The 25,421-nt window shown below is 36.8% G+C and overlaps 1 protein-coding gene across 2 annotated transcripts in view; it reads left to right on the forward strand.

Moving 5' to 3' along the window:
• Positions 1–25,421, forward strand: part of SEC23A (SEC23 homolog A, COPII component) — a 66,365-nt gene continuing 40,944 nt past the window's right edge. The window contains exons 1-10 of one of the 2 annotated variants that reach the window (XM_025918989.2): positions 1–139; positions 5,726–5,967; positions 7,780–7,837; positions 8,042–8,128; positions 9,017–9,253; positions 13,369–13,448; positions 14,208–14,352; positions 16,565–16,723; positions 17,869–17,984; positions 23,457–23,580. In XM_025918989.2, coding sequence (XP_025774774.1) covers positions 5,747–5,967; positions 7,780–7,837; positions 8,042–8,128; positions 9,017–9,253; positions 13,369–13,448; positions 14,208–14,352; positions 16,565–16,723; positions 17,869–17,984; positions 23,457–23,580 — 1,227 coding nt within the window. In that variant the 5' untranslated portion in view covers positions 1–139; positions 5,726–5,746. The remainder of the gene's footprint in view (positions 140–5,725; positions 5,968–7,779; positions 7,838–8,041; positions 8,129–9,016; positions 9,254–13,368; positions 13,449–14,207; positions 14,353–16,564; positions 16,724–17,868; positions 17,985–23,456; positions 23,581–25,421) is intronic. The other variant, XM_086709866.1, reaches the window with a different exon arrangement.

Below are 25,421 nucleotides of genomic sequence, written 5' to 3' on the forward strand. Positions count from 1 at the left end.
AGTCGTGTTCTGCGCGGAGGCCGGGGGCGGGGCGGCGCCGGCCCTGATCGAGTGCCACGGCTGCTCCAGCTCGTCGGAAAGGACCGATTTTGCTGGGCGGAGGTTGCAACCGGCGCGGATCTTGTCTGGGGGCACGGTGGTAGGGACTGACTTCTGGGCCGCCTCCTCCCGGCTCCCTGGAGGGGCCGCGGGCTCTCAGCGGAAAGCGGGGGAGGGGCAGCTGTGCGGCTGTGGGCCGGCGGGCGGGCGGGCCGGGGTCTCCGGGATGGTGCCCGCTCTGCCTTCATGATACTCGGGAACAGGTTGGACGCGCCTGCGGTGGCGGGCGGGCTCTGGGGGGCAGCCTTGAATCCTGACCCCTTCGCCCTGTCACCAACCGCTCTGCTTCGTTTTTCCGGGGCCTGGGGGCCCGGTCCCCTCACCAAGCTCCCTTGGATAAGGTGCGAAAGATAGAAGTCGGGTGAAAAAAAGGTAGTTCATCATCTCGCCCAGCGCCCACTCCCGCCTCCCGGGCGATCTGCCTTCCTTACTCCAGCCTATCACCGGTTCTGGACCCTTGGGCTTCTTGGTTCTTACCTTGCTGGATCTGAAGTGCCCTAGACTTTGAACCCAGGTGACTTCGTCACGGGTAGTTCGGCCTTGGGAGTCAAAGGGGATAAGGAGAATTAATTGCCAGGTAAAGCTAACGCCTTAGGCCTCAATTACAAGTGGAGTTCAGTTTTCAGATCCGATCAGTCTTTTCTGTTGTGCTCGTGTTTTCTTCCCGTTTTGGTGGGAAGGGAAAAGCATGGTCAATCTACATGTAACCTCTGAGGTTTGTTGAATTCACATGAATTTCTTCGACCTCCGCCCTGCAAAGCCATGTATACCTAGACAAACTAACTTGGTTAAAAAAAGTTTTAGATTTAAATATAAATGTTAAGTCTCCCTTCTCTCTCCTTTTCAGTAGCCTAATTAACATCGTTTTGGAAGTCTGATCATTTTTATTTGACTCATACAATTTTAGATTTAGAAGGGGCCTTGTAGTTTCTAGCCTAAGCCCCTTATCTTTTTCATGAGAAATTGAGGATCATAGAGGTTAAGCTCTTGTCCAAGATCATACAGCTATGGAAAGCAATTGAAAACACTTTATTGAGGTTTTCACAATTGAAAAGTAGAGAGGCACACTTAATTGTTAAATACATCTGATTGGAAGAAACTCAAATTTTACTTGCAATTGAGGATATTTTTCATTTAGAGTCTATAAAAGTGCTCTAATATTGAAAATTTCCAATTATTTATTGAATAAGTGAAGCTTTTAAAAATACTGTGGGCATGTATTTGATATGCTAGGTTAAAGAGGCATTAAGTGTTTTGCTTCTTTGCTTTTAGTTATACCAGGAGAAATTAATTAACCAAAGTAACTCCCACTCACAATAAGTTGTGCTGGGAAATGACACATTTGTTTAGAATGGTCTTTTGTATTTGTACCACTTAAAAAAATATGACTACTATATTAAATCTCCATCCTAATATAGTGTCTGAATCATTTTTATTTGGCTTTAACATAATTTTAGGGGAGAGAGTGCTGATCAAATAATGATATTTTATAAAAAGCTAGTCTGTAAAAAGAATTTATTTCAGATATGCCATTGTTGGATATGGGGCCCAGCCTGGCAGGTGTTCTACTAGAAAGCTATCTAGAAATTAACACTAGAAAAAACACTACCTAGAAAATCTAGAATTAGTGATTTTGAAAAGGCACAATACCTACCGTGGAAAGGTGAGGGAAGTCAAGGAGGTGTTGTGCATGGCCATGTAATTGGACCAGTTCAGAAGAAACAGGTGGGACTTTTTAAAAAATAATACTGGAAAGTGAGAACGTACAAAATAAAACATGTTATTTAGTGAGCATATATGATCTTAGAACAGAGAGATTGAAAGGAAAAAGTGAGGAAAAGGAAGTTAATTGTGCACAAAATATACAGGTGGTATTTAGTGTGTCATAATAAAAAGTCAGGATGTGGAGTTACAATCTGGTTATTGTGTGTAAATGTCTTTATGCTAAGTCTCATAGAGCCTTTCTCTACTGGGATCCTTGATCGAATTAAGTAAGCCCTATTGTCCTAAGATGGTGGTCCTTAGGACCACTTTAGACTCTTAAACATTACTGAGGTTCTAAAAAAAAACAAAAAAGAAAAACCACACGCCTGCCTTAATAGAAGACAGGTTGATTTTCATATCTATTTTTGCGGTCAGTCTATTGTGATATGTTATTATACTTGAATTGTATGAAAGAAATCTGGCTTCACATAGATATGTAGTTGGAAAAAGGGGTATTTTAATAGCTTTTTCAGATAATTCTGCATATTCTTCTTTAATACTACACTGCAGGGGTACCTAGGTGACTCAGTGGGTTAAGCGTCCGACTCTTGATCTCAGCTCAGGTCTTGATCCCAGCCCTACAAGAGGATGAGTGTGAGCTCCACGCTGGGGTTTGGAGTTCAAGCCCCACACCCAGTGCAGAGCCACTTTAAAAAAAAAAAAGAGGGGCGCTTGGGTGGCTCAGTCGGTTAAGCGGCCGACTTCGGCTCAGGTCACGATCTCACACTCCGTGAGTTCGAGCCCCGCGTCGGGCTCTGTGCTGACCGCTCAGAGCCTGGAGCCTGTTTCAGATTCCGTGTCTCCCTCTCTCTGACCCTCCCCAGTTCATGCTCTGTCTCTCTCTGTCTCAAAAATAAATAAACGTTAAAAAAAATAAAAAAAAAAAAAAAGAGAGAGAGATACTGCACTACAACTTGATGGTTTTAATTCATAAATCAAGGGTTAATAGCAGTGTGAAATTTGAAATCTTAGAAATGAACTTTTGCACTCTATTGCATTAAAATTCATTGGTCTGTTCTGCACTTTGAATGGGTCTTTACTCATGCATGGATCCTTACCTGTGCATGATTTTGTAACATCATGAATTGATCATTTGGGAGATTTTGCTTCACTGAGTAAGGTATATTTTCTAAATGTGGACATGGTTCATTATATAATAGAAAAATCACGATAATAACATCCCTGATCTCAGAAAAATCTTTACATATTAGCAAGCTGTGAAGCTCATGGTAGTGGACCCAAGGTTTTCAAAAATTTTGATATTTGCTTGAAAACTCAAATTTTTTCATTGTTAATAAATACTGTCAATTATTTTCCAGGTTACAGGCTCACTTCAACATTATTGAGAAAATGTATGCCACATAGCTAACTACTAGTTATGTACCAGTTTTGGAGAATTGAGAAAATAGTCAAAACATTTTTTTGTGTTTTTGTGGTTCAGATAAAAAACCCTGATTGGTCTGGTATTTTAATGCTTTTTGGTGATGCATTTTAGATGACATAGATTATACATGCAATTAGGTAATAAACAGAAAACTTCATTTGCTTAACATTCTGTAGAAATTATGGGAAGGATTGAATAGTCCCGGAATTTATATTCACATCTGTAACACAGAAGCTATTGCTAATCTGCAGACTAAGAAGCAGGCTCCAGGCTCTGAGCTGTCAGCACAGAGCTCAGCACAGGGCTCGAACTCCCGGAACCATGAGATCATGACCTATGCCCAAGTTGGATGCTTAAATGACTGAGCCACTCAGGTGCCCCTGTTTCTCCTTTAAAACTGAGGTTGTGGGGGGGGGGGTGCCTGAGTGGCGGAGTTGGTTAAGCACCCGGCTCTTGATTTCAGCTCAGGTCATGATACCACGGTTTGTGAGATTGAGCCCCATGTGGGGCTCCGCACTGATAACTTGGAGCCTGCTTAGGATTCCCTCTCTCTCTCTCTCTCTCTCTCTCTCTCTCTCTCTCTCTGTGTGTTTCTCTGTGCCCCCTTACCCCCTCCCTGCTTGTACTCTCATGTTGTCTCTTTCAAAATAAATAAATGAATGTGAGAAAAATTAAAAAATAAACAAATAAAACTGAGATTGGCATGTAACACACCTCTGACTATCCCAGATCTTTGTTTTATCATTATTTTTCAACACCCACATTTTCTTGAAAACTCATAGTCTCTCTCTCCAAACTGCCTTCTATATTTAGTTTAAAGATAATCTTTTCTAAACAAATTTAGTTACCTTAGGATTCCTCTTTATCCTTATCAGCCTTTGAAAACTCTGTGTCTGTTTTTGATTAGTGTAAAATTCTCTAGTTGTGTCTGAGCTTCTGATAGAAAATAGTGTTTAATTTTTCTTTTTTTTTTTTAAACTGAGGTATGTTTAATATATAACATTCTTATTTCTTTCAAAGAAAAGAAAATTCTTAGCTGCTAAGGTAGTCATATTTGTTGAGCTTCACTTTTTGGAATTTTTATTATCAAATCTTTGAAAAATTTTCTGAAATTAAAATTATTGTATTCAGTATGTTTTTTTCAAATACCTTTTCTTCTCTCAGTTACATTTTAGAATCAGTTCCTCATCCTATTGTTGTTCTTTGCAACTTCACCCTCCATGTTGGCTCTTTTGGCATCCTACCTTCATAATTCTTCAGTTCTTGATGTCCTTCATCTCTCCTACAAATCTTTTGGCCAGCCACCTAACACTTGAAACTCTCTGTCCTCTCAGAACTGTGTATTTTGCAATTTCCTTCCAACACTGATCACTGCTGAAGTTTGAGACTGTGAGATAGAACTGTTGCCTAGGTAGGAAAGCTGGCATTCTAGACAGGCAGTAAGAGAGTAACAAGATGGAGATGTCTCTTGATACTGGGCCCGAACCAGAGTGGCATCCTCTTCCCCCTGCTAATAAATGTAAATGATTATATTGAAATTGTATATCTCAAATTAGAGTTTAAAATGCTCTCCCACTTTCCAAAATAATAAAAAAAAAATGCCCTCCTAAATTGGAATATTAAAAATATTCTGGGTGAGGTGCACCTGGGTGGCTCAAGTTGGTTGGGTGTCTGATCGGTTCAGGTCATGATCTCATGGTTCATGAGTTCGAGCCCCACATTGGCCTCTCTGCTGTTAGCATGGAGCCCGATTCAGATCTCTGTCCCCTTGTCTCTCTGCACCTCCTCCACACATGTGCTCTCTCTGTCAAAAATAAACATTTTAAAAAAATATTCTGGCTTAATTTTCTGCAAAAGAAGTTAAATGGCATATAAATCATAGGGAACACCACTTATTAAGCATTTTATTTATTGTGCCACAAATACCCTATATTTGCACAATGAAAAGATTACCTGTCTAAAATAGAAGTACCTAGTTTTAGAAAAATCTTTTTGTTATGCACTGTTAAGCATTCACTTCTAGCAAGTTTAGTAGAAACTTGTCATTTTCTACATACAAAACCATATGAACTTTAGAATTTAATGGTTTCAGTAATCTGTTCATTAGAATAATATAACTTACAAGGCTGATATGGAAAACATAGGATCTAAATTTTCCCCCATTTTTATCTTTGTTTCTTATACACGCTTAAATAAATAGGACACATATTTCATTATTATTATTATTTTTTGCTCTAGCTTTTTCAGGAATGAATAAATAAGGATAAAATACCTCTTGCTGGGCTTAATGAGCATTGGGTTCTGGAGGGTGATTTATTTTTGTTATAAGTGAGGTTATTGTTGCTTGCTAATTTTTTTCTGAGATGAATACTTTTATTTCATTTTGATTTCTTGTGGATTAATATCGCTGAACATGGGAAAAACATTTATTTTAGATTTCCTTATGAGGATTTTTAAACATCTTAAATTTTGTCACAGAAATAAGAATCAGGCTCTACAATGACAACCTATTTGGAATTCATCCAACAAAATGAAGAACGAGATGGAGTCCGATTTAGCTGGAATGTTTGGCCATCAAGTCGACTAGAAGCTACAAGAATGGTTGTTCCGGTAGCAGCCTTATTTACACCACTGAAGGAGAGACCTGATTTACCACCTATTCAGTATGAACCTGTTCTGTGTAGCAGGACCACTTGCCGTGCAGTTTTGAATCCTTTATGGTAATTAAAATATATTGAAACAATTAATGTGACAATATGATTTATTTTTATTATTATTATTATTTTTTAAAGTTTGTTTTTGACAGAGAGAGAGAGACAGAGCATGAGTGGGGGAGGGGCAGAGAGAGGGAGGCACAGATTCTGAAGCAGGCTCCAGGCTCTGAGCTGTCAGCACAGAGCCTGATGTGGAGCTCGAACTCACGGACCGCGAGATCATGACCTGAGCGAAGTCGGGCGCTCAACTGACTGAGCCACCCAGGCGCCCCTGTGGCAATATGATTTAAAAATGTAGTTTCTTGTTCATTTATATAAAAATGTCTTTTTTATTTATAGTTATTTTTTCAAATTAGGATAGTCAAATCCAAAGAGCTGTGAAATTGAAGGATATTCTAGTTATAGTGAGTTGATTACAGACAAAATGTAAAATTGTCACTATATGAACTGTTAGATCCAATCACTAGTATATCTAGATGCTGTGTGTCATTAGACCCATCTCGTGTCATTAGAAAAGTCATAATTGATTGGTATGGTGTTTGAATTGAAAATGTTACAATTTCTTATAGCATAAACCAGAATATCTAGAATCTTCCTTTATTCCTGTTTCCATTCTGTCTCCCCACCCAATCCGTTAGCAACTCAGATTGATTCTGCCTCCAGAACATTACTGATTCTGTCTCCTGTATTCAGTTGCTGCTAGTACGCTCTACTTTAAGATACACCATCTTTTTACTGGACAATTTCATTACCCACCTAACTGGCCCCCTTGTTTCCATTCTTGTCTTTCAGTAGTTTATTCTCTATCCAGACGCTAGAATGTTACAAATGTATATCAGATTATTAAAATCCTTCAGTTTTGTCTTATTATACTTAGAATGAGAAATCCAAACTGCTAGTTAAGACTTACAAAACACTATGTGTTATATCATTCATTTCCCTTATTGTTATCTACCTTATACCTTACCCTCTTTCTGATCCTTGAACATACCAAATTTATGCCTATCTTGGAATTTGTATAATAGCTGTATATTCTGCTGGATTACTCTGCCCCTAGATTTTCCTGTGACCTGTTCCTTTTCATTTAGATCAAATTTCAATTGTTTATTTCAGAAGGTCGTCTTTTAAAGTAGCCATCCCAGGGGGCCGTGGTGTCTCAGTCTGTCAAGTGTCTGACTCTTGATTTCATCTCAGGTCATGATCTCATGGTTCCTAGGTTTGATCCCCACCCCACCCCATTGGGCTCTGCGCTGACAGTACCGAGCCTGCTTGGGATTCTCTCTCTCCCTCTCTCTCTGCCCCTCCCTTTTCTCTCTTTCAAAATAAATAAATAAACTTTAAAAAATAAATAATGTAGTCCTCCCAAACACACTTTCGCATCCTGCTTTGTTATCTTTAGTCTGTTATTGTTACTGTCTGAAAGTATCATTTGTATTTATACATCTACTTTCTTTTTGTATGTCTTTCTGTTCCAGAATAAGCTCCATGATAGCAGGGACCTTTGATCTCTTGTTTACTGCTGTATCACCAGCACCTAGGATAATGGCTGGTACATATTAAGCATTGAATAAATACATTTTTGAATTAAATGAATGTTTTCTAGATCTGAGTGTAGAAATCACTGAATCATTTGAAAAAAAAATTATTTTTACTGATGTTTGCTATATATTAAAAGTAATAATATGTTCATTTAACTGAACATTTGTATATACAGTTAAAAATATGAGTTCTTTTAGAAAGAAGTTAATTTTATTAAAATTAGGATCATTGTACGATGGAACTGAAACATGAGCTCTATTGTATCTTTTCTTAAAACAGTCAAGTGGATTACCGAGCAAAACTCTGGGCTTGCAACTTTTGTTATCAAAGGAATCAGGTAAGAAAACCCCCAATGCAGATGTTAATGCTGTAGTACTGGTCTTAATATGTAGAAAAATGCATATTTTAAACAAAGATGAAATAATTTTTCATATGATGAAAAATAGTTTTTAGTAGTTAAGTGATCAGAAAATTATTTGCAGTTTAAAATTTCATTCTGGCAAATAATTCATTCAAAATGTTCATTGTTTTCTCTCTGTAGTTTCCACCTACTTACGCTGGTATATCTGAATTGAATCAGCCTGCGGAGCTCTTACCTCAGTTTTCTAGCATTGAATATGTAGTTCTGGTAAGAACATAAATCCTTAAGAAAGTCTTAAATATTCAGCGATTTACTTTATACCAATAGAATTGTTAAATTGAGATGACTTAAAGGGCATTGTTCCTGATTCCCACATTGAATTGATGGAGCATTTCAGAGATAAGAACTGTCCTATTCAATTTGAACAAGGTAATTTCCCTGTTGTAGTTATTTAACGGGTGGCTAGGATATTGAGTGGTGTGGTGTGATTTGCTATACTGAGTAGATCAATAAACAGTACACTCTCAATGTTGCTGTGTGGTTGGAAGGTCAGTTCACAAAAGTTAAGTTACTATGATGCTAGGACCTGATGATATATCCCCAAGTCTAACTGTAAGTTACTTTTGCATTGGTCCTTGTTAAGAAAATCATTTTTCTTCCCTTTCTGAACAGCTTTACGTAGTTGTTTACGTATTTAAGTTGTAAAGTAACGATATCCTCTGTGATTCTAGTAGAGAAAGCAGAGTATGGTTCACATGTGCCAGGAAGTAGCAGCCTAGCTAGTTCCCAGTTCTCTTATGGTCTAATTCAGGTTGAGATCTTTATTGTTTTGTTTTTAAGCTTTATAACTACTGTTTCCTTATTTTAGGAGAAATAAATACTTGTTATAAGAAACGAAGCCTTATGCAGTTAAACAGATCAAAGATGAAAGTCTCCTTTATGTAATTATAAATAATGTTTTTAAACTTAATTTTTCCTTTGATATGTCTCATATATCTCTCCATGCATAGATAACTTCTCTCATTTCTGAAATGATTTTATTAAGATTTCATTTTATGAATGTATTGTAAATTATTTATCCTCTACTAATTATCCTTGTATATTGTGCTGACTGTTAATACATTATTTCCTAATTATTACAACATTTTTTAAAAGCGTGGTCCTCAGATGCCTTTGATATTCCTCTATGTGGTTGATACTTGCATGGAAGATGAAGATTTACAAGCCCTGAAAGAATCTATGCAGATGTCATTGAGTCTTTTACCACCTACAGCTTTGGTTGGACTTATTACTTTTGGGAGAATGGTACAGGTTCATGAACTTGGATGTGAGGGCATTTCAAAAAGCTACGTGTTCAGAGGAACAAAAGATTTGTCTGCCAAACAACTGCAGGTAAACAACAAGAATGGTAGTTTCAGCCTTATCTGTGGGCATCACTCCATAAATGTCTATAAATGCCTTCTGGATTTAAGTTTCTAGAAAATATTTTTACTGTGAATGACTAATATAATTGTATTATGACAAAGGCTTTATTTAATGTTGACATCAGTTTTCTTTCATTTGCCCTTGAATTGTTGTTATACAGATGGAAGACCCCTCACTTTTTCTTTTTTTAGTTTTTTTTTAAGTTTATTTATTTTTGAGAGAGACAGTTTGTGCACACATGTGAGTAGGGGAGGGGCAGAGAGAGAGGGAGACACAGAATCCAAAGCAGGCTCCAGGCTCTGAGCTGGCAGCACAAAGCCCATCATGGGGCTCGAACTCATGAGCGGTGAGATCGTGACCTGAGCCGAAGTCAGACGCTTAACCAACAGAGCCACCCAAGTGCCCCAAAGACCCCTCACTTTTAATGGTGAGACTGAAGGTGTTTTGCTAGAGATTTGAAGGGCTAATGGGAGAGTCATGCTGAAGACTGAGGGAAAGCAACCACAGAATATTAGCTTTTGTTTTTGACATCTCATTTAGGACCTGAACACTCTTACTATGTTTGGCAGGGGGAGGTATTTTAAGTCTTGAGAGTTGTATGTATGTATGAACCAAGAGTACATATTTTTTCATACACTAGGACAACATTTTTATTTTTGGAGTAAATTGAAGCTTTATCTTCCAAGGCAGAGAGGTTATGTGTGACTTACTAGGATCATCTAGGGATATATATATATATATATATATATATATATATATATATATATGTTTTGCCCAGAGATTTTGCTAAACCATGAGAAAATAAGTGAACGTGTGCTTGTTTTGGGAGGCTGTTGAGAGGGTAGGATTGTTCATGTAAGGCATTTGAAAAACTTTATAAATGATTCTGATACAATCTTGATAAGAACAGTTACCCTGGAAGATGGCAGGTAAGTCTTGCATAAAGTAGACAGCTAGGAAGTCAGACTTTGGAGCATCCAGGTATCCCAAATGAAAAGGAAAAGAAGATTTTGAGAACAATATTAAATGATTCTAATTTGAAGCTTAGCAGACTGGGGTAGTAGTGCTGCAGTTAACTGAGATAGAAAGTAGTGGAAGAATTTGCAAGTTGGGATGGGGAGGATGATGAACAGTGAATAAGATCACGAATAAGGTTTGAGGAGGTGAAGAAAATTAGAGTTTGTGCTCTTTCCAGAGGTTTGTTGAAGGTAAGGAAGACGATAGTGTGGGAATTTGAGAGAACCGAGTTAACAGGTTTAGGTTAGGAAGGGAACTTGAATGTGTTTATACATAGAAGGGGAAGAGAGACTAAAGAGGGTGAATTGAAAGCAAGAGTGAGCTGAGCTTTCAGAGGACATGATAGGGATGCCTTCAGGAAGAGAGGAAGCAGAGTACCTTGGAGAAGAGGCTCATCAGTTTCCATGAGACAGGACAGAAAGTGGGCAAGTTTAATCTTTCTGTGCCTTAGTTTTTTTCATCTGTGGAAGAGTTAATAATAGTGTCTACCTTATACAGTGGTCATGAAAATTGAATGGATTGTGCCTGTAACTGTTTGCTATTGTTATTTTGAAGCTGCAAACTTATTTAAAGTTCTGTAGTGTTACTTCTGATTGTAGAGTACATTTTACTTGAGTTATGTTATTGCATATGAAACACATAAGATACCTGCTTTTTTGTTGCAGGCAATAAATGCCTACAGGCTAAATATTTTCCTCCATTGAAATGTTTTTATTTTATTTTATTTTATTTTTTGCCATCTTTATTCAAATATTTCACGGCAGTTATATTAACAATTACAGTAAATGTTCAAAATTCCAGAATCCAAAAATGAAATAATTTACTTCAAACTAATGTAAAATGAAGTCAAATGCAAAATGTCAATTTAATACAATTCTGAATTAAACTATAAACTCAAAATAGACTGTAGTTGATGAAGTCTATTTAACCTACAAAGTTGATTAGGAGGTCTCCCAAAGTCTAAATAACTGAATGTACAAAATACTAAAGATGCAGGTATAAGCCCAAATTCAAGCTTACAATGTGATTACAAGTAATTATTATAATAACAATGGCATTCAGCTATGGAACCTGACACTGAAGATACCTACTGAATAGCACCATAGCTGAACCAGCTTAATCAAAAAATGGGAAGATATTATTACCCCACTCCCTAAAAATAAAATCTAGGAAACCTACAAATACATTGGCATATGAGAGAAATCAAGTCATGAAAGGACATTAAACAAAACTAAATCACAGGTGAGATTCAAGCTGAAAAACACAACTCTACAGCCATTAGTTTCAACCCTAGTGCAGTTCCATCATCTTCAGAAAGTTCCCATGGTCCCCATGGCTAAGCATTAACTATTGTTGGGCTGTGCTGTGATGAAATGTTTTTGTTTTCCTTCTCTATCCATTTGGTTGAAAAGAGCCTGGTCTTTGCTCCCCAAATAGTCCTGAATTCAAATCTGAAACTCTTCTAGTTGTGTAATATTGGGTTGATCTCTGCTTGTTTTCTTATCCTCTGTGGAAAAGGGTAAATAATTCTTACTTTACCAGGTTACTATTCATGCTAAGGGAAATCATGTAAGAACAGTCAGTATAGTGTTAACTCTTACAGGGCTTTGTGGCAAACCCTGGCTTAATATCTTGCTGTGCAACTTACTAGTTGTGTAACCTTTAGCAGGTTAAAAACCTTTCTGAGTGTCAGTTTTCATTTATAAAGCAGGGATTAAAAAATATTCTTCATTATTATTCTGTGAAGAAATAGTATATGTGAAGAGTTTAGCACAGAGTCTAGCACGTAGTAAGTTCTTAGGAAAAAGTTGCTCTTCCTGCTAGGAGTGTAGGAAATATAGGATTAGTTCAATAATTTTTTCTTTGCAAATCTTTAGACTTTCTGATTTTCTGTTGTATACTTTTACTCTTACTTCGTGACCAAGATTCAAGAAAACTTCAGTAAAATAACATTATTTTCATGTGTCTAGAGAGGAATTTTGTACACTTAAAAATCAAACAAAACTGGTTAGGAATTAAGTCAGAAAATTAAGTATAGACATACATATGTATATCTTATAACCCCCTTTATACGATTCCATGTACCTCTCCTTTATAACATTTAATACAATTGTAATTTTATACTTTTTTAGCTAATGATTTTATTAACTGCTGTCTGTTTCACCAGATCTTAATTTCATAATGTCAGGGGCTATATATATATTTTTTACCATTAGATGCCTGGCACATAGCAGGTACTTGAAATATAGTTGCTCAAAGGGATGGATGAATACAAGTTAAGAAATATAGACATTCATGTGGGGCGCCTGGTTGGCTTAGTCCGTTAAGCCTCTGGCTTTTGATTTTAGTTCAGGTCATGATCTTACATTCATGAGACAGCCCCATGAGATGAGCCCCGTGTCGGGCTCTTTGCTGACAGCACGGAGGCTGCTTGGGATTCTATATCCCTCTCTCTCTGCCCCTCCCCTGTTGGCACTCGCGTGCTCTCTCGCTCTAAATAAATAAGATAAGGGGCGCCTGGGTGGCGCAGTCGGTTAAGCGTCCGACTTCAGCCAGGTCACGATCTCGCGGTCCGTGAGTTCGAGCCCCGCGTCGGGCTCTGGGCTGATGGCTCAGAGCCTGGAACCTGTTTCCGATTCTGTGTCTCCCTCTCTCTCTGTCCCTCCCCCGCTCATGCTCTGTCTCTCTCTGTCCCAAAAATAAATAAACGTTGAAAAAAAAAAAAAATTTTAAATAAATAAGATAAAACTTAAAAGAAGTACAGACATTGATGTTACATAGTAACTTTTTGACTCTTAATTAGAAATAAACTATTTCTGAGCTAGTATCCCTGTTTGCTCATATAGCACCTTATACTTTGTTCTCTTATGCTTGTTATTTCCTTGCATTGTTATTGTTTACCTGAGGGTCTCTCTAACTAGACCTTTTGCATTCTAAGGAAAGAGACTTTATGTTCTTTATTTTTGTGTTCATAATACCTAGCACAGCATTTTGCATATGGTAAGTAGTTGATACATCTTTGTAGGAGTACTTAAATGGATATCACAAAAATAATCTCTTTACAGGAAATGCTGGGACTCTCTAAAGTACCCGTGACTCAAGCTACACGTGGTCCTCAGGTACAACAGCCACCTCCTTCCAATAGGTAATTATTAAATATGGCAAAGAGAATTTTACAATTTGTGCAGCTCTTTTAAGCATCCTGTACCCTTAACTGGAACATAGACATTCAGTAATACTATATTGTTATATTTTTAGGAATATAAATACACAGCATTAGTACATCTTCTAAAAAGTTGAGGCAGAATCATGCCACTGAAATAGTTGGTTTCTTATTATTACAGTGTTAAGGACTTTTTTAGTTTTGATATATTCCTGATCTCCTGTTTTTAAGTTCATAAACTAGTTGAAGGCAGCCAAACAAAAGTAGGGCCTAAAAAACTTTTCATTTAGCCTTAGAGGTAGTTTCCCCCTCCCCAAACTTACTAATCAGAAGTAGTATTACTAAAATTGAGTTGACATATCTTCTCATAATTATTTCAGTAGCCCTAAGGCTGACTAACTGGTAAATGAAAGACGTAGTCCTGATATAATACTTGGTGTGAGTGTTTCACTTACAGTGGTTGTACTAAAACTTTGGTTGTGGACCAGTAGATAGCATCACCTGGGAACTTATTTGAGATGCACATTCTTGGGGCCTACCTCAGACCTGCAGAAACAAGACCCTGGAATCTGTTAAAATGAGTCCTCCCACCAATTCTTATGCACACAAAAGTTAGAGAACCATGGGTCTACCATGTATTCAAATTACTTTTTTCTATTTCTAAAAAAGGAAACAGTTTGTTTCTTACAGTCTTACCCATAAATATTTATAAATGACTTTTGATTTAATTTTGTTTTGCAGATTCTTGCAGCCAGTACAGAAAATAGACATGAATCTCACAGATCTTCTGGGAGAACTGCAGCGAGACCCTTGGCCTGTACCACAGGGGAAGAGACCTTTGCGTTCCTCTGGGGTGGCACTTTCCATAGCTGTAGGACTACTTGAGGTAGTGACAATAGCTTTGTTTTGGAATGTAAACGTGTATGTTTGTGTATCAGTGATACCTACAAGGCAATGTTGAGTGAAAAAATTAGGTCATTAAGACAGCAAATACTTAAAATTTGATCTGTGGTATTATATTTTTTTGTGTATAGAGATGCATCTGGAAGGGTGTTTGTTCATCCAAATGTTAACAGTGGTAGAATAAGGGGAATTTTGCTTTTAAGTAGAATTTGAAAATTTTACACTATACATACCTTAGCTTTATAATTAGAAAAGAGACTTTTAAAAAAAAGCTTTTTAAAAAATGAGATGCTATCCAATTTACAGAAAAGTTGTAAAGAACATTTTTCCCTCTGAACTATTTAAGTTGCTGACATGATGTTCCTAACCACTTGAATACTTTAGTTGTTTCCTATGAATCAGGATATTTTTGTATATAACTACAATATAATTATTAAAATCATAATATTAACACTGATACATTACTATCACCTAGCTTTCAGATCTCATTCAAGTTTTATAGATTATTTCAATAATTTCTTTTACTAAAAAGAATCTCATTAAAAATTTATTTTACTAAAAATACATTCAGAGACATGTATTTAGTGGTATGTCTATTTAGTCTCCTACAGTGTGGAACAGTCCCTCAACTTTTCTTTGACTTTCATGACTTTAATGCTTTGGAAGATTCAGGCCAGTTATTTTATAGACTCTCAAATTACTTTTGTTTTGATATGTCCTCACAATTAGATTCAGGTCTTATAGCAGCAGGACTATCATAGAAATAATGCTGTGTTCTCATTACACCCTGTCAGGTGGCACATGATTTTCATTTGCCCCATTCAAGGTGATATAATCACCATGATCACTTACTAAGATTGTGTCTGCCACATTTTTACACTGTAAAATTACTCTTATTTCCCCTCCTTTTGTAATCAATAAACATTGGAAAATGAGAGTCTTTGAAACCAAGCAAATATCCCATTCTGCATAAAACTTTCAGTTTCTATATTTATTTATTAATATCATTATGGAGTTTACATCTCCTTCTTTCTGTGTATAATTACTTTGTTCCACAGTTAATGGTATTTATATAATTATATTAGAAATACTTTGCAATATCCGTAAGCAGTTGTTGGACAAAAATACAGAGCACATTTTTCAAGTTACATTATAGCTTCAGAAAAGAATGTAAATGATACAGCTTTTGCAATCCTGTCTGTTTTGAGTCCTCAAAATTTCTAGTCTACTGATAGCACTCTTATTTTTCATTTATGTAGTTATTTATTTTAAAAATTCTACCATTTTTCTCATTTCACTTTGGAAGAAGGAAAGGTAGATTGGAATACTCAGTCCATCATCTTAAACTAGAAAGATAAACCATGCATATGTTTTAAACATAAAAAAGAAAAATAGAACTACAGCAGCAAAACAGGAAGATGTCCCTTTTCTTACTTCTTCTCTACTCCTTCCAGTCTAGGACTGGTTAAGCAGGAGCAGCATCCTTATTTATAGGGATCAGGCTTATAGATTATTTAAAACAATTTTTTTTTAACATTTATTCATTTTTGAGAGACAGAGCATGAGCATGGGAGGGGCAGAGGAAGGGAGACACAGAACCCGAAGCAGGCTCCAGGCTCTGAGCTGTCAGTACAGAGCCTGACGTAGGGTTCAAACCCATGAACTGTACATCATGACCTGAGTCGAAGTCAGATGCTTAACCAATTGAGCCACCCAGGCACCCCATATGAATTATTTTAAAGCTAGGAAGGCACTATCATTTAAGATAAGATTTCAAAAGAAAGGTATTCAAATACCATGTGTTTAAATTTCTTTTTTTTTTTTTTTAATTTTTTTTTTTTTCCTCAACGTTTTTATTTATTTTTGGGACAGAGAGAGACAGAGCATGAACGGGGGAGGGGCAGAGAGAGAGGGAGACACAGAATCGGAAACAGGCTCCAGGCTCTGAGCCATCAGCCCAGAGCCTGACGCGGGGCTCGAACTCACGGACCGCGAGATCGTGACCTGGCTGAAGTCAGACGCTTAACCGACTGTGCCACCCAGGCGCCCCTAAATTTCATTTTAAACATTTGATTATTCTTGGATAATTTATGCTTTCTTGTTTTCTAGAAAGAATATATCAGAATTCACTTTTAGAAATATATATCCTTGTATCTGCCTTTAAACTCTTTTGACAAGTTACTTTTTTCTGATAGTGTACTTTTCCCAACACTGGTGCTCGTATCATGATGTTCATTGGCGGTCCAGCCACTCAGGGGCCTGGAATGGTGGTTGGAGATGAATTGAAGACACCTATAAGATCATGGCATGACATTGAAAAAGACAATGCCAAATATGTTAAAAAGGGAACAAAGGTAATTTGGTTAAGTTTTTTGTTTTAATAGAAAAATTTCATTTGATGGAAGAGGAAGAATACGCATACTTTATAATAAGAAATCTGATATTGTGAAGTCTGATGCTGTAACTACTGTTCAGAATTGGAGAAATAGTCTCTTTTTTTTTTTTTTGATAGTTTAAGTTACAATTTTTCTGCTTGTAAATATTTAAAGACTTAATAGTAGCACCAGTAGGTAACTCTTTTTTTTTTTTTTTTTTGTGGTTGTATTTTTTTCCCCAATAAGTGTCTCTTTAAAGATTACTCCTGAGAGAAACCCTGTGTGCCTTTTTTGATATTCACGTTAAAGAATATCTTTCCTGCTTCAGGAAAAATTTCTTGAATTTTCCAGTTTTTCATTTGTAAGAGGCTTCCTCTAGATATGTATTTTGTTCAGAGGGTGAATAGTCCATCATTGACTTATGAGTTGTTTTCTGTTCATGTAACTTTAATTTTATTTGAGTTTGTGCTAGTACATTTTCACTTTTGACTATTGACTCCCTTGAATTGGTTCTGCTGTTAGTGTTCCTTTTTAAAAAAAAAATTCTCTGGAGTTTACAATTTTAGTTTAGTTGTACTATATTAACACTTCTTTTTGGTAGTCATAATATTTTTAAAAGTGTAAATAATAACATAATTTTTGTCACTATTACTGGATTTTTTTCCTGCCACCAGATTTCCCTTTTGAGGTTGGAAGTTTTCTTAGAGGTTCAAAAAATGTTTTGTATTTGTTTATCTTACAGCTTTTGTTAGTGTTTTTCTGTATTTTGGTGTTTTTGTTATCTGGGTGTGACTCAGCCAAGAAAAAGAGTTCTGTGTTCCTCTTCTACTATGTTTATGTATGAAGAGCAAGATATTTGTTATACCTTTTCTCCAAGTTTAGCTTAATTTAGGAGTTTATTAGAATGCCTTAAAAATGTGAAAGTGTCAGACTTATAGAAGTTACTGTATCACTTTATGAGGAGTTTTCTATTATAGAAAATTAGAACATAGCACACTTAAATTATTATGGGTTATAGTTTTAGTATTTTTTTTACGCCATTTTGATCTCCTTATGGGAAAAATGATTTATAGGATGGTTGAGTTTATACATTGATTTGATTTGATTTAAAAAATCTTTTGTAGCATTTTGAAGCATTGGCTAATCGAGCTGCTACAACTGGTCATGTTATTGATATCTATGCCTGTGCGTTAGATCAGACAGGTCTCCTGGAGATGAAATGCTGTCCCAACCTTACTGGGTATGTATTTAAATTTTTGTAGTTTTTAGGATTATAGGCTAATAATTAGTTTACAAAATATAGACCAATAATGACAGTTTAGGAAAAACAGCCATCATTCTACCACTCCAGGACAACTCTTAACAGTTTTTGATACTGCTTTCAGTAAAGCTCACTTTACATTTTTTTCTAAAATTCAGTTATAAACGCACAAGTTCTGTTTGAAAAGTTCATCTTGATGTCCTGCAGTCATTGTTTTATTATTGTAGAGCTTTTGAGCTATAATTCACACACCATAAAATTTACCCATTTAAAGCATACAATTGAATGTGGGTTTTTTTTGATCTGTTCACAGGTTGAGGAACCATCACCAAATTTAGTTTTAGAACATTTACATTACCCCAAGAAGTAACTGTACCCATTAGCAGTCAATGCCCTTTGCGGTTTCCTTCTCCTTCTCTCTCAGCCTAGACCCCTAATCTACTTTCTGTCTATAGATTTACCTTCTCTGGATCTTAGGGAAAAACCATTTCATCTTTCACCATTAAGTATGATGTTCGCCGTGAGTTTTTTTTTTTTAATTTTTTTTTTTTTTGATGTTTATTTTGAGAGCGAGAGCAAGCGAGAAAGACAGTGTGTGTCAGGGAGAGGCAGAGAGAAAGGGAGACACAGAATCCGAAGCAGGCTCCAGGCTCTGAGCTGTCAGCAGCTTGACACGGGGCCCGAACTCACGAATTGTGAGATCATTGACCTAAGCTGAAGTCGGACACTTAACCGACTGAGCCACTCAGGCTCCCTAGCTGTGGGTTTTTGTAGATGCCTTGATCAGGTTGAAGGATTTTCTATCCTTAGTTGAGGATTTTGTCATAAAAGGGTGTTAGGTTTGGTTAAATGCTTTTTCTACATCTATTGAGATGATCACATGGTTTTTGTCCTTTTTTTATTAATATGTTGTATTACAGTGATTTTTATGTGCTAAACCAACCTTGTATTCCTGGGATGAATCTCATTTGTGAATAATACTTTTTATATATTGCTGGATTTGATTTGTTAATATTTTTTGAGGATTTTGCGTCTATCTTCTTAAGGGACCTTGATCTATAGTTGTTTTATTTTTCTTCTTGTGATGTCTTTGGTATTGGCATCAGGGTAATACCGGATTCATAAAATGAGTTGGGAAGTGTTCCTTCCTCTTGCATTGGTAAGCATTACTTCGGGGATAATTTAAATAGGCTTTAAAAAACTCAATTAGGGGAGCTCCTGGGTGGCTCAGTCGGTTAAGCATCCGACTTCGGCTTAGGTCGTGATCTCATGGTTCATGAGTTTGAGTTCCACATTGGGCTCTGTGCTGACAATGCAGAGGCTGCTTTGGGTCCTCTGTCTCCCTCTCTCTCTGCCCTGCTTACACTCTTTTTCTCTAAAAAATACAGGGGCGCCTGGGTGGCTCAGTCGGTTAAGCGTCCGACTTCAGCTCAGGTCACGATCTCACGGTCCGTGGGTTCGAGCCCCGCATCGGGCTCTGGGCTCATGGCTCAGAGCCTGGAGCCTGCTTCTGATTCTGTGTCTCCCTCTCTCTCTGCCCCTCCCCCGCTTATGCTCTGTCTCTCTCTGTTTCAAAAATAAATAAACGTTAAAAAAAAAAAATACAAAGACATTAAAAAAACTTAATTATGTATGTCAATTCATTTCTCAGGTTTATTTATTTAATTTTATTCATCTAATAAATATTAATGAGCACTTACTATGTATCAAACTGTTCAGGGTATTGGATATACACAATGAACGAAACCTAAAAATTTACCCTCATGGAGCTTATCTTCCAGTGTAGGAGTGTTCAGTGTAATTTTCTATTGAACATGTTCTCTGTGTTGTCCCACTGAAATCTGGTGAGTGTGACTGAGGGACTGAATTTAAAATTTTAATTTTAATTGATTTACATGTAAGTTTTTGTATTTTCTAATTAAAAAAAAATTTTTTAACGTTTATTTGTTTTTGAGAGACAGAGATAGAGTGTGAGCAGGGGAGGGATGGAGAGAGAGGATGGACACAGAATCCAAAGCAGGCTCCAGGCTCAGATGTCAGCACAGAGCCCGATGCAAGGTTTGAATTCATGAACCACGAGATCATGACCTGAGCCAAAGTGGGATGTTTAACTGACTAAACCACACAGGTGCCCCATTTACATGTAAATTTAAATAGCCGCATGTTTGGATGCACAGTTCTAGTGAGAGGAGATGAGACAAGTAAAGTAGATAGGATGTCAGTAGGTAACAAACGTTAAGGAGAATAATAACGCAGGAAATGAGGTTTGCAGTTCTAAAGGGGTGAGAAGGGAAGGCCTCATTGAAGATGAGGTTTTAGCAAAGACCTAAGGAAATGAGGTAGTGAGCCATATGCATAGATGAAGGAAGAGTGTTCAAACAGAATAGCAAGGGCAAAGTTGAGAACATGCATAGGGCGTTTGAAATATAGCAAAGAGGCCACAGTAGTGGAGTAGGGTGAGTGAGAGGGACAGATTGTGATGGTCTTTTGACTATGGTAAGGGCTTTGGATTTCACTTTTGTTTTTTTAATTTTTTTTTATGTTTATTTATTTTTGAGAGAGACAGAGACAGACCACAAGCGGGGAAGGGGCAGAGAGAGAGGGAGACACAGAATCCAAAGCAGGCTCCAGGCTCCAAGCTGTCAGTGCAGAGCCTGATGCGGGGCTCTAACCCACGAACTGTGAGATCATGACCTGAGCCAAAGTTGGATGCTTAACTGACTGAGCCACCCAGGCGCCCCTGGATTTCACTTTGAGTAAGATCAGTAGAGGAGTGATATGATCTGTAATGCTGTAAAAAGGATCATCTGACTCCATTTACCTTCAGTGGTGAATAGGAATGCAGGAATACCAAGTGGTGGCTGAGAAGTGGTTGGGTTTTGGATATATTTAGAAGTAGAAGATTTGCTGATAGATTGGATCAGGGTTTGGGTAAAACTGAAAATCAAAGGAATTTACTGGAAGAATTGAATTGCCTTTTATTGAAATGAGTAAGACTGTGAAAAGAAGAGTATTTGGGGAGAAGATTAGGAGTTTAGTTCTGAACATGTTTGGTTTAAGATGCCAGTTGATATCCATGAGATGTTGAGTAGGCAGTTTGATATTATAACATAGAATACAGAAGATAGATCTGGGCTGGAGACATAAATGTGGGAGTTGTCAGAATATGGTGTGTGTGTGTGTGTGTGTGTGTGTGTGTGTGTGTGTGTGTTTTATGTTTATTTATTTTGAGAGAGATAGAGTATGAGCAGGGGAGGGGCAGAGAGAGAGGGAGAGAATCTCTAGCCGGCTCTGCTCTGTCCGTGCAGAGTCAAACATGGGGCTTGATCCCATGAATCGTTAGACCGTGACCTGAGTGGATATCAAGAGTTGGATGCTTACCCAGCTGATCCACCCAGGCACCCCACTGGTGTTTTTTTTAATAGCAGTAAAAATGGATGAGATTGTAAGATTTAGCAATCTAAGAGCAGTGCAAGTTGACTTAGAGTGAACTAGAAAAAGAACAGAGGGGTGCCTGGGTGGCTCAGTTAGGCGTCCGACTTTGGCTCAGGTCCTGATTTTGTGGTTTGTGAGTTCAAGCCCTGAGTCTGGCTCTGTGCTGACAGCTCAGAGCCTGGAGCCTGCTTCAGATTCTGTGTCTCCCCCTCTCTCTGCCCCTCCCATGTTCATGCTCTGTCTCTCTCTCTCAATAATAAATAAACATTAAAAAAAAAAAAAGAACAGAAAGAGAGGAATGGAAACAGCTGGTAGAGATTACAAGTTCTCAAACTTTCATGTGCAGATCATCTGGTTATCTTGTTAAAGTACAGATTCTGGATTGGCTGTGCATAGGATGGGACTTGAAATTCTCCTTTTCAAACAAGATCCTTGCTGATAATAATGTTGCTGGACCAAGGGCCACACCGAGTAGTGAGGTTATAGACAGTTATTTCATGGAGGTTTGTTGTGAAAAGGAAAAGATAAGTAGGGTGGTGTAAGTTGTCTTTAATGTAGGATGCATATCACCAGGTATAGTGATAACATAGATCATCATAGATGATGTTTATAAAAGTAGAAAATCTAAAAGAACCTATTTACTAACTGTTGGAATTAATATGTTAAGTTGTCAAGACTTCTAGATCAAGGTCGTTGTACAAAATTCAACTATATTTTTGTATACCAGTGACAAATATAGATAAAACAACATCTAAAAAGATATATAATATATAATAACATCAGAGATAACATAAATCCAGTATCAAAAATAAAATTACCATTAATTAATTATGCCATATCAGTTTTATTCTTTTGCCTACTTTAATTTTTATTGTATTGTTTGAAAGCTACTTAAAATATTTTAAAAATATGAGCAAATGTATGTAAATGTTTGTATGCATATGAGTTTATGGGTGTATCTATCCCCTTTTTGTAGAACAGGAGAAAATTCTACATATCCTTATCCACTTTGCATTTTCACTTATATTCTAGATAGTAGTCTACGGCACTATATTACCTCATTGTGTGAATGTACCATATTTTACCCAACTAGTCTCTAATAGATGGTCCTCCGGATTGTTTCCAATCTTTTATAACTAGTAATACTGAATACCCTTGTGCATATATTTGCTTTTTGTTTTTGTTGCCAGAATATTTTTGGGATAGATTCCTAATAGTGGGTTGGCTAGATTAAAGAGAAACCACAAGTGTAATTTTGTTAGATATTGGCAAATTCCCCTGTGTTGAGGTTGCATCATTTTGCATTCCTACCAGCAGTGTATGAGGGTAACTGTTTCTACAGCCTCACCAACAGACTATGTCATCAGACTGTGATTTTTGCTGATCTATTAGAGAAAAAATGGTACCTCAGAACTGTTTTTATTTGATAGTTAATGTTTTTTAAAACTTAAAAAAATGAGAACAGGTACATGCTTACTGAAAAAATTTGTACAGTACATGTACATAGTGCTTAAAGTGAAAATCGTTCCACAGCATCCTCCTATTCTTCTTCGCTAAGTTTCATGATCCTGTTATGTCTGATGTGATTGATACATACAGGCAGTATATGCATATATATACATATGCAGGTATATATTTGTTTTCAAGAATGAGAATGTGTGCTGGAGAACTGGGTGGCTGGGATGGAAGAGACACATTTGCTACTGTGTACCATTTTGTATCTTTTGAGTTTTTGTAGTATGTGGATGTGTTATCTATTTATAAAAAATAATGTTAATAAATTACTGAGAACAAATGCAAGTGTTAGGGGCACTCAGATGCTCTCAGGATTGAGATTATCTGTAGGGTGAAGATATTCTCATATATTTGAGTTTTTAAAATTAATGGTAGTAGAGTACATTTAGAAAGTATCTTTAAAATTTGTTGGTAGTATTGAGAGGTAATTTACTTTTCTGGTTTTAACACATAGGCCCAGTACTTGTGTCACATATATTATTTTTTGTTCTTTCTGTGCAGAGGATACATGGTAATGGGTGACTCTTTCAACACTTCCTTATTCAAGCAGACTTTTCAAAGAGTTTTTACCAAAGATATGCATGGACAGTTTAAAATGGGCTTTGGTGGTACATTAGAAATAAAGGTAAGCATCAAAACTTGACATGTGTGGTATGTTATTAAAAGAAATTTGTAGTCTTAACCATAATATTTAAATATCATTAATCAAATTCAATATAGACTTTAAAAGTAGAGATTTTGTTTACCAGAAAAATATATCATCATTAAATGTACATGAAATTTTACTTGAGCATTTACAAATAATTATTGGAAAAGGAGATACTATATAGGTAAAATTTCCTTTAACTGCTTTTTCTTTATATAGGATTTAACTTTTTAAGTGTGTTTTTTTCTTTTTTAGTGCTGTATTTGCTTCTGTGAGTGCTAGATTTATTTTATTTTGGGAATCAGTAACTGAAGAGAAATCTATTCCATTTGGATAATCAGTAATTGTTTTTTGATTAGTAGGTTGTTGATATTATTTACTTCTTTTTTTTTTTTTTTTTAGAGAAAGAGAGTGCATGCGCATGTGTGTACATGTGGGCAGGGGAGGGGCAGAGACAGAGACTCCTAAGCAGGTTCCATGCCCAGTACAGAGCCTGATGCAGGGCTCGATCCCACAACCGTGGAATCATGACCTGACCCTAAGTCAAGAGTCAGGTGCTCAACCAACTGAGCCACCCAGGTTCCCTGATACTGTTCACTTCAAATTTTGATTTAAAAAACCCAAAAGTTTAGTGTTATAAAAGCGTATTACAAAATCATTGACTTTGAACTTCCATTAAATATTTCTTCATAATCTTTTTATTTTATTGAATGCTTGCTATGTGTATAGCATTAGGCAGGGAAATTATGAGGATCTCAAGGGATATATAAGGCACAGTGCTTCTTAAGAAGAAACTTAAGTCTTGTGGAACCTGGCTAGCTGTCAGTGGAGCATGTAACTCTTGATCTCAGGGTTGTGAGTTCAAGCCCCACATTGGGTGGGAAGCCTACTTTAAAAAAAAAGAAACTGGGGCACCTGGGTGGCTCGGTCGGTTAAGCATCCGACTTCGGCTCAGGTCATGATCTCGCGGTCCGTGAGTTCGAGCCCCACGTCGGGCTCTGTGCTGACCGCTCAGAGCCTGGAGCTTATTTCAGATTCTGTGTCTCCCCCTCTCTCTGCCCCTCCCCTGTTCATGCTCTGTCTCTCTCTGTCTCAAAAATAAATAAACGTTAAAAAAAAATTAAAAAAAAAAAGAAACTTAGTTTTGATAGATAAAATTAACATTTGTGATAGAATGAAATAACAGTAGATTATAAAAGTCCTATAAAGGTTTAGGGAAGAAAAATGAATGTATGCAGGACACAATTTATTCTTGGTGATAAATGGTTTTATAGTGAGTTACAGTGGTTTTGAAAGATGGCAGAATTTAAGTTTGTTGAGGAAAACACATTTTAGTAGGATCCCATGTGAGGAAAGGTAAAGAAGTGAGAATCAGCGTGGTATATTTGGGGAAACTTCAGTGAGAGTGGATGGTTTGTATTGCAGTGTAAGGGAAATAGTTTTAATTATGTGGTCAGTTGTATTTTGGTGATGCATGTGTAGCCAGAAGAAGCAATTGTAAGTTAATAAAGAATAGTGTTTCAGGTAAAATTTGTCTGACAATGGTATTCAGTTTGTCAGGAAGAAGAATCTCGAGTAGGAAAAGTGAATTAGGTTTTCTAGTTTTCTTAGATGGAAACTAACAGTGGCTTAAATTTTGGTGTCAGAGATTGGAAAGAAACCAATCTTGGTGACAAATTTTCTACAGGGGGAAAAACAGAAGATAGTGTTTAAAGTTTAGAATTAGGATGTATGAATTTTGGGTATGGTATTATTTTGAATTGAGGGTGAGATTACCAAATGGAGACCTCCTATGGGCAGCTGGAAATAGAGTATTGAAG

The sequence above is a fragment of the Puma concolor genome, chromosome B3 (genome assembly GCF_028749965.1).
Source record: "Puma concolor isolate L17-30 chromosome B3, mPumCon1.1.hap2, whole genome shotgun sequence".
Taxonomy (NCBI): Eukaryota; Metazoa; Chordata; class Mammalia; order Carnivora; family Felidae; genus Puma; species Puma concolor.